At 39.0% G+C, this 15000-nt stretch overlaps 1 protein-coding gene across 1 annotated transcript in view; it reads right to left on the reverse strand.

Moving 5' to 3' along the window:
* Window positions 1–3829: 3829 nt before the first annotated feature.
* LOC135106795 (UNC93-like protein) overlaps window positions 3830–15000 on the reverse strand; it is a 20742-nt gene continuing 9571 nt past the window's right edge. Inside the window, exons 4-9 of the mRNA XM_064016108.1 lie at window positions 12383–12626; window positions 7426–7549; window positions 7119–7323; window positions 6553–6718; window positions 6182–6449; window positions 3830–5925 (exon numbers count right to left, since the gene is read on the reverse strand). Of these exons, the coding sequence (XP_063872178.1) occupies window positions 5663–5925; window positions 6182–6449; window positions 6553–6718; window positions 7119–7323; window positions 7426–7549; window positions 12383–12626 (1270 nt within the window). The 3' untranslated portion in view covers window positions 3830–5662. The remainder of the gene's footprint in view (window positions 5926–6181; window positions 6450–6552; window positions 6719–7118; window positions 7324–7425; window positions 7550–12382; window positions 12627–15000) is intronic.

Below are 15000 nucleotides of genomic sequence, written 5' to 3' on the forward strand. Positions count from 1 at the left end.
TAGGGTGTTGCACCAATTGCTCTAGTCTAGGAGGATAGCAAAGTTGAAGGCTAGTTCACCAGGATGGTTAGTGAAGGGAGAGGAAAGCCAAAGCTGGTGGTGAACATTGAAGTCTCCAAGAATGGAGATCTCTGCAAAAGGGAAGAGGGTCAGAATGTGCTCCACTTTGGAAGTTAAGTAGTCAAAGAATTTCTTATAGTCAGAGGAGTTAGGTGAGAGGTATACAGCACAGATAGATTTAGTTTGAGAGTGACTGTAGTCGTAGGCAGATGGTGGAAAACTCGGAAGATTCAAGAGCGTGGGCACGAGAGCAGGTTAATTAATTGCGAACATAAACGCAACATCCAGCTTTGGATCGAAAATGAGGATAGAGAAAGTAGGAGGGAACAGAAAAGGGGTTACTGTCAGTTGCCTTAGACACCTGAGTTTCAGTGAGGAAAAGAAGATGAGGTTTAAAAGAGTGGTGTTGTTCTACAGATTGAAAATTAGATCTTAGACCGCGAATGTTGCAGAAGTTAATGAAGAAAAAGTTGAGGAGGGTGTCAAGACACTTAGGGTCGTCAACAGAAAGGCAGTCCGACCTGGGGACATTTATGGTCCCTTCCCCAGATGGGGACTCCAGTATGCAGAAAACTTCATAAAAGCTCCTCTTAAAGCTACTCATAACTTCCAAATTCTCTTCATAACTAGGAGCTAGATTTGTGAGTTGTGCAGAGTAGCTCATAAGGCGACTCCTAGCTATGAGCTGAGTGATTTATGAGTTACTCCTAAGTCGCTACGCTGTCCATTTCCCGCTACCAATAGCGCTAAAGTTTGTTTAAAAACACTCCTATCACGATAGGATACATTAAAGTGAAATATGGAAGCTTTGTTAATGTACTAGGTACAGAAATGAGAGTCTATCACTATATTATACCTAAAAAAAACAAAATAAAATGTGTGGATTTTATTTTGGCGGCAGACGCTGTCGACCTCGGGTTACAACAGTCACAACAAGAAGAAATCTAGAACCGACCAGCAGCAGTACACCTTGCAGCATGGAGCCAGCCCTGCAGTTATGCAATTGTTTAATACTATTTACTAAAACATTATTCTGATAGCAAGACCATATTTTCAGGGACAGTTTAGATATCCGGTGCTGTCCAATCGCTCAACCCAATGAATCCCTGCTCTTTTTCCCTCTAATCCACTTCACGAACTAAATCATACCAATGTAGACTAAACCAAACCTAGCCTCACCTCATCTAACTCAACTAATTTGGCATAAGATAGTTTCGTTAACTAATGTTTGGTTAGGTTTAGTTGGGTGAGGCCTTGGGCCGCGCTGCTGTCTACCCAGCAATTGGGGAGCCAGGCATGCATGAACAGTATGCCAGACGTACGATTCGAGTGAACCACCTTCACTCCTTGCAACGGCCATTAAATTCTTACAAAACTTTGAATTAAAGTTTTCAAGTACAATCTAACTAGATGTAACCGAAATGCTGTGGTGCTGTGGTATCACGAGTCGTTGTTGTTCCACCATTATCACTTGTGAGAAGCTCAAGCTTAAGAGTCCTCTCCGTGGCTCACAGTATATCGATGCGCTAGTAGTGCATCGAGCTCATAACAGATTTACGACCTTTTTTTATACTAACCCAAGGGAGTGAAGGTGGTTCACTCAAATCGTACATCTGGCACACTTCATGCATGCGCGGGTCCCCAAGTGCTGGGTAGACCCATTGAACCTACATCGGGAGCAGCGCAGCCCAAGGCCTCACCCAACTAAACCTAACCAAACATTAATACGAAACTATATTATGTCAAAGTAGTTGAGTTAGATTAGGTATGGACAGGCTTGGTTTAGTCTTGGTTGATTAGATTTAGTTAGTGAAATGGGTTAGAGGAAAAAAAAGCAGGGATTCATTGGGTTGAGCGATTGGGCAACACCGTATTTCTGAAGTTGTACCCTGAAAATATGGTCTTGCTATCATAATAATGTTTGAGTAAATATTATTAAGTAATTGCATAACTGTAGGGCTGGCTCCATGCTGGCAAGGTTTGCTGGTACTGCTTGTCGGTAATCAGTAAACTTCTTGTGACCTGTGTTGATACGAGGTGGACAGCGTCTGCCGCCAGAGTAAATCCACACATGCTTTTCGAAATATAATATATTGATGGATTTTCATTTCTGCAATTATCACATTAACAAAATTTCCATATTTCACTTTAAAGTGATAACAACATACCACCATACCCTCATTATTGTGATTGGAGTGTTTTAACAAAATTTTATCGCTATTAGTAGCGCAAGATACACCACATAGCACCTTCTTAGGAGTAGCCCATAAATCACTCAGCTTATAGCTAAGAGTCACCTTATGAGTTACTCTGCATAACTCACAAGTCTAGCTCCTAGCTATGGAGAGAATTTGGAAGTTATGAGTAGCTTTAAGAGGAGCTTTTATTACATTTTCTGCATACCACTCCTGATTCCTAATATTCTAATGAAAAATTCGCGTGCGCGTGTCACTGCATGTGTGTGTGTGTGTGTGTGTGTGTGTGTATGTGTGTGTGTGTGTGTGTGTGTGTGTGTGTGTGTGTGTGTGTGTTTAGTAACAAAGTGCTCAAAACGGTGGTGCCTGGCTGGAAGATTGTAATGCGGCTTCAGAGGTTGCAATTTTTCAGTTTTTTTTTTTTTTTTCCTCAGGAAGATAAGTTCCCATTCCAAAATGCAAAGTTTGGCCTCATATATATATATATATATATATATATATATATATATATATATATATATATATATATATATATATATATATATATATATATATATATATATATATATATATATATATATATATATTCTCTCTCTCTCTCTCTCTCTCTCTCTCTCTCTCTCTCTCTCTCTCTCTGTGTTTGTGTGTGTACAGCTACAATATATGTTGTAGATTTCCACAGTAGACAGCAATTACTGAAAATAGATGCTAAATTTCCTTGAAGACGTTACATCATGGGTGTAAATGTTTTGAGAAGTGAACACATGTCTTCAAAAGAGTGGCGCAAAATTGTATACATTTTTTTTTTCTTTTTCATAAGATTTAGTGAGAAGTGCAATGTCTCTAATTTTGAATGATATGTCTTTTTTATGTTAAAGGGAACTCTGACCTAGGACAACAAAAAGACTATATAAAAAAAATACCTATTGAAGGTGCCAATCTGCATAGTTGTTACAGAGCATAACGCTTTCATTAGCTAGAGCTTAGTACAAAAGATTATGCACATTCCAGGAAGTCCGTAAGATATTTGTATATAAAAGAAATCATAAGCATTTCATTCATGATATATACGCCAAATAAACATTCATTAAAGGATTATTGTTATTTCCATAATTACATTGCAAGCTGCTTCTTTTTCCTTACTGTCTTGGTCTTTACATGGAAATGAGTGGGTGGTTACTGTCCCCGAGGCCTGGACCAAGGCATATGTGTGTGTGTGTGTGTGTGTTATGCCTCAGCTTTACTTGTGGATTGGTCTCTATGAGCGCTGAGCTTCTTCCGGAAGGGTAACAGCTAGCGGTCAGAAAGATCAACACGAAGGCTACCATGAATTACACGCGCGTACCCTCTGCCCCCCCCCCCCCACACACACACACACACATACACACAGCTAGCACGAAGTTAACGGGGTAGGGAATATTATAACTTCCGGAATACAGTTCCCTCGTTCACATGAATTAATATTATCAATTACTTGAAACGTTTTGTATCTGGTGTTGTTGGCATACAAGCTTTCAAAAGCCTCGAAAACATCTGAAGCACAGAATGATGAGGGAAAAATTATAAGAAGTATCTCTGAAATGTAAATTTTAATGGTAGCTGTAGAGATAGAATAATGTACAAAATATATAAAATATAGGTTTTTAATGAAGTGTTGGATTGGCACAATTATCATCGTCATCATCATCATCGTCATCGTCATTATCATTATCATCATATTTTCTACAAGGAACGAAATGCTAAGTAACAATACGTAGTACTGTTTACTGTATCTGTAGATGCACAAAAATTAACAACTTATTGAAGTTACGATAATAGTACAATACAATTGGTCTGGGAACAACAGGCTATATTTGGAGAGTTCAGCGTCAGCAATATTCTCAAAAGTCAAAATTGGTTGTGTTCTTCAAAGTTATTTAAAGATAAGTATTATCAACAGACTTCGCACTGACTGTCGAGGACTAAACTCACTCCTCAGAGAGACGTCTTTACCCAAGTGAACAATCTCCACTGTGGCACGCATCATCCACACGGTCCTCTTTAAGGAAACTGCAACTTCCCACCGAGTATTCAAGACGGACATCTGAGCTTGCCGTCCTTCTAGCACCCTGCCCGTGACTCAGAGTATGTTTCTGCATCACAGACAGCAAAACATAATGTTAGACAGTAATGAATAGGCATCTGTTGTGGAAGCATTGCTTCATACTAGCTTATAATACGAGACATGGAATCTCGGGAGTCGAAAACTGCTACCTGTGAGTCCCCATCCGCCTTCTCTCTCTCTCTCTCTCTCTCTCTCTCTCTCTCTCTCTCTCTCTCTCTCTCTCTCTCTCGTGTGTATATACATATATATATATATATATATATATATATATATATATATATATATATATATATATATATATATATATATATATATATATATATATATATATATATATATATATATATATATATATATATATATATATATATATATATATATATATATATATTAGTGGACTCATCTAACAAAAAGTTAGCCTGGATAACCGTTAAAACGTCAACTCATATATTAACTTTGATATGCTAAACCGCTGAATTTTTAACAGATTTAGCGGTATCTAATGACGGCCCGTAACCATTAATGGAGCGTTATGCGGGCAAGATTTTGCTCGTAAAGCAAACTCATGCAGGGCAACTTTCGCTGCACTGTTCAAAGAACTGATTATACGAAATGGTAGTTTCGATAGGCAGTACTATCTTGATGTAGTTTTTGGTGAGCAGCAAAGGAAATATCGGGTTTTGGTGGGCTTGTCCTACCCATTTCAGTGAACATGATCTCCATTTCCCAGGGCCACAGAAAAGGCAAACTGATGTAGAAAATCTCTTGAATTGCGCACATAAGTATATAATAATAAAATCTTTTCAGGGTCCGTATAATTCCTAGTACGAGTCTATGAAACGATGTAAATTTGTTAACATTATCCATATTTTGTCTTAACTTATTGATTCTGAAAATCATTTGAAAAAAAAAAATTGTATTCACCATAAATAATTTAGTCATTCCTGGATATCAATACTTTACGGCACGTATCAATGAAAACGTCTTCACGCAGTGAGTACAGTTCACACTCTGCTCAACGAAAGAGGCTTTCGGCGAAGAAAATGCTTCGTAAGTGCACTTGTAGTACCCCTTTCATTTTTTCATCCATTTAGTTTCTGGTTCCTTTGCTCCAAAACTTATAAAAAGCTCAAAATTTTGATTCGTTGAGGTTTAGAAATACAACACTCCTAAAAGATACAGCATGTCATGAGATGATACTGACTTAGTGGGCATTACCTTCGTTAAGTGCACAGTTTATATCCACTACCTCCAATTATCTGAGCTGCCAGGCTGAGATTATTGGTTACAAAAGGGAGAGAATTTAATATTTTCCTGTGACGAGCTTATCGATGGGGACAGCCTCTCCGTCACTATCCTTCTTGATGCCCACAAACCTATCGATAATCTCTATGCTGAAGTAACCGACGATGCCGACACTGAGGAACGCCAACACAATGACGATCTTGGAGTAGATACAGAGGGTGGTGCTGCAGGCAAAGGTGATGATGAACCCGACGGACTCCCAAAGGCGGTAGTTGCTGAAGGCAGCCTCGGCCTTGCCAGGGAAGATCACACCGTAGAACGCTGGGGATGTACGACATTCACTATACAATTGTAATAACTACACGATGCTTACACCTTGCAGAAATTACTCTTCCTGCCTCAGTGTTGGAATAAGGCATTTTGTGAAACATATGTATACACATTATTCTTTCATAATATGTACAGCCCATAGATGTAAGGGAGCATTTTGCTATTCATGTATGTCAGCTGACAGGATCATTCTTTCACGCGTCTCTTGATTTATGTTTTCTTGGACAGTGTTAATGAAAATACTCACCATTAATTTGCGTCTGCCAGACAGCATCCGACACACCCCACAGCCCGGCCAGCACGAAGAATATGGCCGTGTCGTCAGGGTGAGGCCGCCAGTATATGAGAGTAATGATGACCCCGAAGTTGATCACTGCCCCCATGGTGAAGACGGGCACGCGACCCACCAGTTTGACCAGCGGGCTGAAGGAGACGGAGCAGAGGGCGTCACACACCCCATAGCAGATCATCACGTACCCCACCATGTGCACACCGAGGCCACACGACACGTAAGCCTGTCCGGGAGAAAGGCGACAGCTACAGCACCTCGTCCACCACCTATATATCTTAGAGGAGGAAGAACAGGTGACAAACAGAGTGGCAACACCACGTGCTTACGGCTGTGTAATCAGACTGGAAGAAGCCTTGTTCCACGCCCGACCAGATGGTGAGGGGGATGATGAGCAGCTGGTATGGGTGACGCATGTGGTTGAAGGTGGCGATCAGAAGCTGGATCTCCGACTTGCCCTCTGTAGCAGCTGTCTCCTTCTCCTTCCCCACGAACCTGCAAATACAGAGGCTACTTGCTCACGGCTGATGGTACACATCTTAACGCACTGTATATCGAATGTGTTCTGTTGTACATAAAGAAAGAGGAGTGGCTAGTACAGTTAAAGTTATCAGAAAACCCAAGTTGGTATGGTTTGGCTTATAGGGCGAAGAGAGGATGAAGAACCTACTAGAAGAGCGTGGATAGTGCTTGTTGAAGGGAGAAGATAGTTATCAGGGGCGATGAGAATGAGGTGGAGAATTGGAATTACTGGTGTGTTGCAAAGAAAGGGAGCAGCAGGATAAAATGAAATGGAGAGAAGCAACCGCAAGAGACAGATACAGGAGGCCAATCCCTATCACTAGAGAAGCGGTAAAGAAAAGGTGTGTGAGAATCAGGTGGGTGAAAAAGTTACCTTCTGAGAGGATCGACGAACAGTACGATGATGACTGAGGACAAAAGTGCACAGACTAGGTAGATGCTTGCCATGGTGTATCTCTGCCAGTTGGGAATGCCGTCATCGCTGTTAGTATCATTTTGCTTAAAGAGACAGAAATTGTATCCACATTTCTCCAGCTGTTCGTCCGTTTTGTTTAACTCGCCCGTATCCACTGACAACACTGCGGAAGGAAGAATGTAGTATTACAATATAATGTTCTACCGAACAAAGCTTGTTTTCTGTATATTAATATTGAATAAACGGAAGCCTGAAGGAGAGGCACCTGTGGAGGAGATGAGGTTGCCCCACACCTGAGTCGACTGGAAGAAGAGGAAGAAAATACCAAAGTATCGAGTAATAACCACTTCTTTGTCCTGTCCCGTCAGCTCCGCGTACTTGGTCCCCACCTGCGGAGAGCAAAAATGTGTCAACCTTCAGTTTATAATAAAATGCGTTCTTCTTGGTGATTTCAAAGGAATATAGTCCTTCAGGGAAAACGGGTGCAGTGAAGTAAGAATAATGGAAACAAAACGAAGACCGTGGCTGATTAATAGGCTAAAATTTAATGAAGATAAAACATTCATGAGAGCTCGAATAGAGATACAAATGATGAAAGGTGATCTTCTTATGGCAGAATTTGTCCTAAAATGAAAAAAAAAAAATATGATAAGACAGATAATTTAGACACTTTAAGTAAAAGTGTCTATGAATAGAAGCCCCAACTAGGAACATGTCCTCTATGAACAGACAGGAATAGTCCGTGTGTGAGTTTGAACTAGCAAGTGGGAATAGAGTAACAACTTGGCGAAAAGAGTACAGAACTTCATGATAGCTGATGCAACAAAAATCATTGGACTCATAGTGAGGGACAGCCTGGTGGTGTGCAAGACAACGGAAGGTCTTATTATTTTAAGGAAATGAAGGTCAGAATGTTCTTTCTCTTCTATTGCAAAATTATAGAAAAATCAGAAGCATTATAAGTGACATGTATTTCTTCCTAAGTCAAGCTGTTTCTGCGGGTGAGGTCGTCTAACAAATTAATTCAAAAGTAGATTTAGGGTCATCATCGTAGAAGTGGATAGTACACTGAACATGAATAACATAACACTATGTGACACGATTTTTGTCTTTGACAAGCAAGTGTTATTTTCCAACTCTTTTCATTGCAAAACAATAGAGAATGTCCATCATTCTTGTCAAACTTTGCTTTTGTGGCTTATATATATATATATATATATATATATATATATATATATATATATATATATATATATATATATATATATATATATATATATATATATATATATATATTTTTTTTTTTTTTTTTTTCAAAAATAGCTAAATTTCTCAATTTCCACTATTTTGGGACAGAAAAAAAAATAAATAAAATGACAAATATTTTTTAAAACTTCTGAAACTAACTTTAAGGACTATTATTATTATTATTATTTTTTTTTTCTTTTTTTGCGTGAATACAACAAACCACTTTCACGTATGAGCCCCCAAATGTAGTCTCCCATCATGTTTTCATTGAAGGATCCCTGATATCTCTCTTCAAAGTTCATTATATCTTGGTGGAAGCGCTCCCTTGTTCCTCTGAATATGCTACCATATTCTCCTTGAAGTTGTCGAGGTGAGCATCTATGATATGGACCTTCAAAGACATTCTGCAGCCCATCTCACCATAACTTTTTCACTAAAGCTTCAACCAGTTCCATATAGTTATCAGCCTTGTTGTTGCCAAGAAAGTCTTGTACTACACCAATGAAACACTCCCGAGCTTTTTTATCTTTTTCTTTGAGCTTCAGTAGAAATTCTGAGCACTCCATAATTTTCCTTACTTGTGGTCCAGTGAAGATACCCGTTTTCACCTTTGCCTTTGAAGGATTAGGAAAGAAGTCTTGAAGATATTTGAATTCAGCAGACTCCTTGTCGAGAGCTGTGACAATCTGTTTCATGAGACCCAGTTTGAAGTGTAGTGGAGGAAACAAAACCTTTTAAGGATTCAGCAATAGCTCATGTTTGACATTGTGAGCTCCCACTGTCAGTTCTTGGAGGCCAGTGCTTTCTCTGGTAATGTGCTGCTCTATCTCTAATGTCCCAAAGAAAACAGGTATTCTTGGTAAAACCTCCTTGCAGTCCCATTAAGAAAGCTACCATTTTGAAGTCTCTAACAACTTCCTTGCCATACTTGTTGTAGTTCAAAGTTTCCAGTAGAAGCTTTACACTGCTGTAGTCCTCCTTAAGATGCACATAATAAACAAGAGGCAGAGATGGATGCTTCCTTCCATTGTGCAGAAGTACAGCTTTCAGGCTTTTTGAGGAGGTGTCAATGAAGAGTCTCCATTCATCTTCATTGCCAGCAATTCCAATAGCATCAAACAAGACTGATACATCATTGCAGTAGCATAGCCTGTCCTCCTTTGCAAAGATGCTGGGGAAATGTTTTTGACGTTTTCTTTGGCTGGTCACTTGCACAGTCATCAAGTAAATCCCATTCCTGCAGCCTTGAAATAAAAAACTCACCATTTGACTTTGTCAGACCAAGATCTCTGATGAGGTCACTGAGGTCTCTGGTTTGGGTAGTAAGGATTCCTCCTAACTACAGCTGTATCTGTGATGCCACAGTCTTCCTCTCTGTTTAGCTCATCTTCTGACTTGCTGCTTTCTTCTGATAGTTGACTTCTTTCTGGAAGAGCTGGTACAGGAAGATCAGCACTGTGTGGTACTGGTGCAGTGGAAGATGGAATGTCTGTATAGAAAACAGCAGGTGCATTTTTCCCAAATCGGCGTGTGGAAGGATCCACCATGCAGAAAAGCAGTCAGTTGAGTGATCAGTAGGTTCACGCCATATTCTAGGAATACCAAATTTTATGGCTCTGTTTTCCCCTTTATACCATCCTGTAAAAGAACAACAGTATGAGTTTCTGTTAAACTTGTTTTATTTTTATTCTTAATCCTTAATTTGATTTTACTCTTGAAAAACTAACAGCTATTTTATCTTCTAGTGTTCTCTTACAATGCTCACAAGGAAAATGAAGTGTCCAGGTCTTGTCTTGGTCCACAATTGGCACAGCAAAATATACTTTGTAAGCTTCACACATTTTTTCAGATGCTGTCACAGAGAACTACTTTGCTCTTGTCTTGATGAATTGACCACATATGTAGCATAATGCATCTGGAGAATGATTGCAGCCTCTTGATGCTATTTCACCTCTTGTGATGTGTCTTCTCAGGCAGCCAAAGCAGAACTGATTGGTGGTCTGCAAGCCCTTACTTATATATTGTCAAGTAGTATTCTAGAATATTCTTAGTCTTTCTAGAATGTATTCCAGAATGTTCTCAATCTTGAAACTACTTTAGAATATTCTGAATCATTCTAGAAAATTCTTGTAGGTTCTAGAAAATTCTTGATACGTCTACATATTACTACTGTATTCTAGAAAGTTCCAGAATATTCTGGAAATGTTTGCATTGAGTAGAATGCTCTAAGCTGTTCTAGAAACTTCTAAAAGTGTCTGGTAGAACATTCTGGAAGATTTGAGAAGATTTCTGAAATGTAAGTAAATTCTTCTAAATATGATACATTTTTTGCTAGATCTGGTCAGTTCAAGAATGATCTTATTAAAATTAAAAATCTTTAGAACACTTTATATACTTTCTTTCATTGTTTTAACTCATTAGCAAAATTTCAAAAACAATTAGATAAGCAACTGAGATTTTGCAAAGGTCTTTACCTGACATGAAAACCAATAGTAACCCATACTATAATGAAATAAGGCAAAAATGTAAATGAATTGTTCTAACCACAAAAGCAAAGTTTTAGAATCAAAAATAACTTTTGTCTTTTTTTGTTTAGATGGAAATAACTGGAAAATTATGGTTTAGGGTCAAGGACAAAACAAAAGTAAAAATTTTGTTACATAGTGTAGTTGAAGAATAATAAGAACAATAGAGATTCAAGCAGCCGACCCCTGGGGAACTTTAATTCTCAGTTAGTTTTGAAGATCATTGTCAGTGTGTTACAGCGGCAACAGCCCAGTGAGAAAGGAAAGCAATAGTGCAACTACGGAGACAGAATTCATATGATGATTCGCTGAATATTTTAAATATATGGTGATGTACTTGCAGGTCTCAAAAAAAATAAATAAATAAAATAGATAAATAAATAAAAAAAAAAAAAAAAAAATATATATATATATATATATATATATATATATATATATATATATATATATATATATATATATATATATATATATATATATATATATATATATATATATATATATATAATCAAATACGTAAATAACATAAATAAATAAATAAATAAGCAAAAATAAGAGAATGAATAAACACAAAATTAATAAATAAAGTAAAATAAAAAGGAAGAATATCAATAAATATAATAAAGCAGGCTAGAAGATCATTCTTTAATATATTTTCGAGTTGGTCAAACAAGAAATGTTAGCTCAGAAATGTTTGAGAATCTTCAGAACTTTCGGAATGGGGCAAATCAAAGCAATGTAATTTCAGTTGTTAGAGCGGTGAGCTTTGTCAGGAGCGAAGTAAGCATAATTTGGTTGATTTCCTAAAGAAAAAAGGCATGTTGATCCAAAGAGAGGCAAAAGTTTGTCCATAATCGTTGGGATTGTTGAGCTCGGATGCATAGTATTTCATGATAATATGAGTCTAGAATATTTTATGAAAAGGAAAAGAAAATCAAGTGTGGGCCACGAGTGCTAAACGTCTAACCAAATCTTGTAGAAAAAGATGGACAGTTTATGAGAACACTGGTGAAAGATTACGGAAAACAAAATCAAGAGAGAGGCGTGAATGCCAAAGTTATGACCAAATCTCGTAGCTCGAAAGATAGACAGGTTTCGTGAACACTGTGGTGGCAGGCTGAACTCTGCCCAACAGAACTGTGAACTCTTAAGAGCATTCTGGAATGCCCAACACAAGTTATTTTTGTAAAGTGAATCGTAGGCTACTTTGATGCACAACCTAGACCATCCGAGGACTGTAGCGGTGTTGACTGACCGTCAGGGATATATATATATATATATATATATATATATATATATATATATATATATATATATATATATATATATATATATATATATATATATATATATATATATATATATTATATTATACTACTACTACTACTTCTGCTACCGATAGTGGTGCTAATTTTGATGAATGAATCTGCATGAAACACTTTTACAAACCTGGGTGAGATAAGAACACTTCGCTGACCACATCGGAGCGGCGCCGAGCCCCACCAAGATGGCTGTGGGCACCATTGTGGCCAGTGTCGGGTAGAACTGAGCGGCGATGTATGAAGAGTAACCCAGCATGCAGATTGCCATCGTGTACTTAGTCTTGAGTATCTTAATGAGCAGTGATGGCAGGAAGCAGCAGGACACTACGAGCGCCGCGTATATTGTGGTCAGGGACACCGTGCCGACCGTCCTTGAGGGAAAGTAAGTTCAGTCGTTTTAACTGTAAAGCAACACTGAAAATCTCTTCCTGTAAATTATATGGAGGTAAACATTAACATATCAGGTTTAGAAGATACAGAAAAAAAAAGAAATTAGTACTGAAAAAATTCTGTTACTCAATGTGAGGATGAGTTAGGAAAGGCAAGGAGACCTGACCATCTGTATATCCTTCACATGCATAGTGTTTTCTTGAACAAATTGCAGGAATGAATAAAGCTTCACTCACCAACCAAGAAAGAAAACTGCGTAAAGTCACAAACTAAACAAATGAGTAAACTTGACATGAGCAGTAGAATTGCAGTGCGGAGTGAAATTTTGTTAAAAAAAAAAAAAAAAACACCATATATTGAACACTTTTTCCTCTGGATGAAAAATACCTTTTATGAAATGAGAGATACTCGTATTGCAATGAAATACGTACTGAGGAACTTGGTGGATGTGTGATGGGAACAAAAGGCAAGGTTTTTATGTGAAAAAAAAAAAAAACGAAAACAAAAAGTTTTGATCGGCTATGTAGGAGAGCAAAAATAATATATATCTATATGATCTGTATCTGTATACTAATACATCTATACTGTTATGAACAGAACAGCCCTTCTCACAGCTGCCACTGACACGGGTCAGCTTATCCCTAAGCTACCTCTTAAGTAGCTTAGTGTAGGGCACAAATACAACGAATCCAGGCACCTACTGGTCGCCAGCAGCTATATAGGCACAATTAGATCGCCACTCCGTTTACTCATTCACGGAGAAGGGAATATAACTTAATTCTCCATGCTGGAAAGAACTAATTAGCCACGTTCAAGAGCACAGACAGTACAGTCGACGCATCTTCCCAGAGCGAGGGTAATACCCCCGCTGGACAAGTCGCCCAAAGTAACAAAAAGCCATCCACTGTCCAACAGAAATATTACGCTCTATGGCCAGAGGGAAGCCTATCTACAGTCTTCCAGAAGAAAGATTCCCACCTCCTATAAAATTAGTGGAAATCCGGGAAGAAAGTAGACAGCTGTAGCATTGGCTAAAATATTATGGTATCCTCTAACTCCGGACAAGCACAGCTGCGAGCCCGGATATTAGTAGCATTTGACAAGCACAGGACACAAAAATACACTGCACGTAGGCAGAAAGGTGGGGAGAGAATAGTGTCTGCTGCCATAAGAATACAGCCTGCAGGAGTAACGAGGTACAAGGGTCCTAACATGCCCTTGAAATAGTAATTAGAACCGTCCAAATACTGTCCTCCTGTGGGGCCTAATTAGTACTCAATATAATAATGCGTAACGCAGTAATCCCACCATTAGGTACAAAATAATATTCCCTCCCTATCAGGTATTAGTACGCCTCTCTTTCTACGCCACGTCTATACTCTATGCCCATGGTGTCCGGTCTGCTGCTGTACTAATGGACTAAACTTATGGAAAAAACGTTAAATTCGTCCCCGACGCAGACACAGGAAAGGGGGCTGTGGGGGAAGGAATGGAGGGGGGAGAGTTCTGGGGGTTGGGAAGTCCAGCCGCTCTCCCACCCTCGCTCACTGTCTGGCTCAACAAGAGCCAGACAGGAGGGACACTGGCCAAGGGCAACAAAAATCCCCCCCAAAAAAAAAGACCACTGAAATGCCAGTCCCACAAAAGGGTCAAAGCGGTAGTCAAAAATTGATGGATAAGTGTCTTGAAACCTCCCTCTTGAAGGAATTCAAGTCATAGAAAGATGGAAATACAGAAGCAGGCAGGGAGTTCCAGAGCTTACCAGAGAAAGGGATGAATGATTGAGGATACTGGTTAACTCTTGCGTTAGAGAGGTGGACAGAGTAGGGGTGAGAGAAAGAAGAAAGTCTTGTGCAGCGAGGCCGCGGGAGGAGGGAAGGCATGCAGTTAGCAAGATCAGAAGAGCAGTTAGCATGAAAATAGCGGTAGAAGACAGCTATAGATGCAACATTGCGGCGGTGAGAGAGAGAGAGAGGCTGAAGACAGTCAGTTAGAGGAGAGGAGTTGATGAGACGAAAAGCTTTTGATTCCACCGCATCTAGAAGAGCAGTATGAGTGGAACCCCCCAAGACATGTGAAGCATACTCCATACATGAACGGATAAGGCCCTTGTACAGAGTTAGCAGCTGGGGGGGGAGGGGGGGAGAAAAACTGGCGGAGACGTCTCAGAACACCTAACTTCATAGAACCTGTTTTAGCTAGAGATGAGATGTGAGGTTTCCAGTTCAGATTATAAGTAAAGGACAGACCGAGGATGTTCAGTGTAGAAGAGGGGGACAATTGAGTGTCATTGAAGAAGAGGGGATAGTTGTCTGGAAGGTTGTGTCGAGTTGATAGATGGAGGAATTGAGTTTT

This window comes from Scylla paramamosain, chromosome 14, assembly GCF_035594125.1.
Source record: "Scylla paramamosain isolate STU-SP2022 chromosome 14, ASM3559412v1, whole genome shotgun sequence".
Taxonomy (NCBI): Eukaryota; Metazoa; Arthropoda; class Malacostraca; order Decapoda; family Portunidae; genus Scylla; species Scylla paramamosain.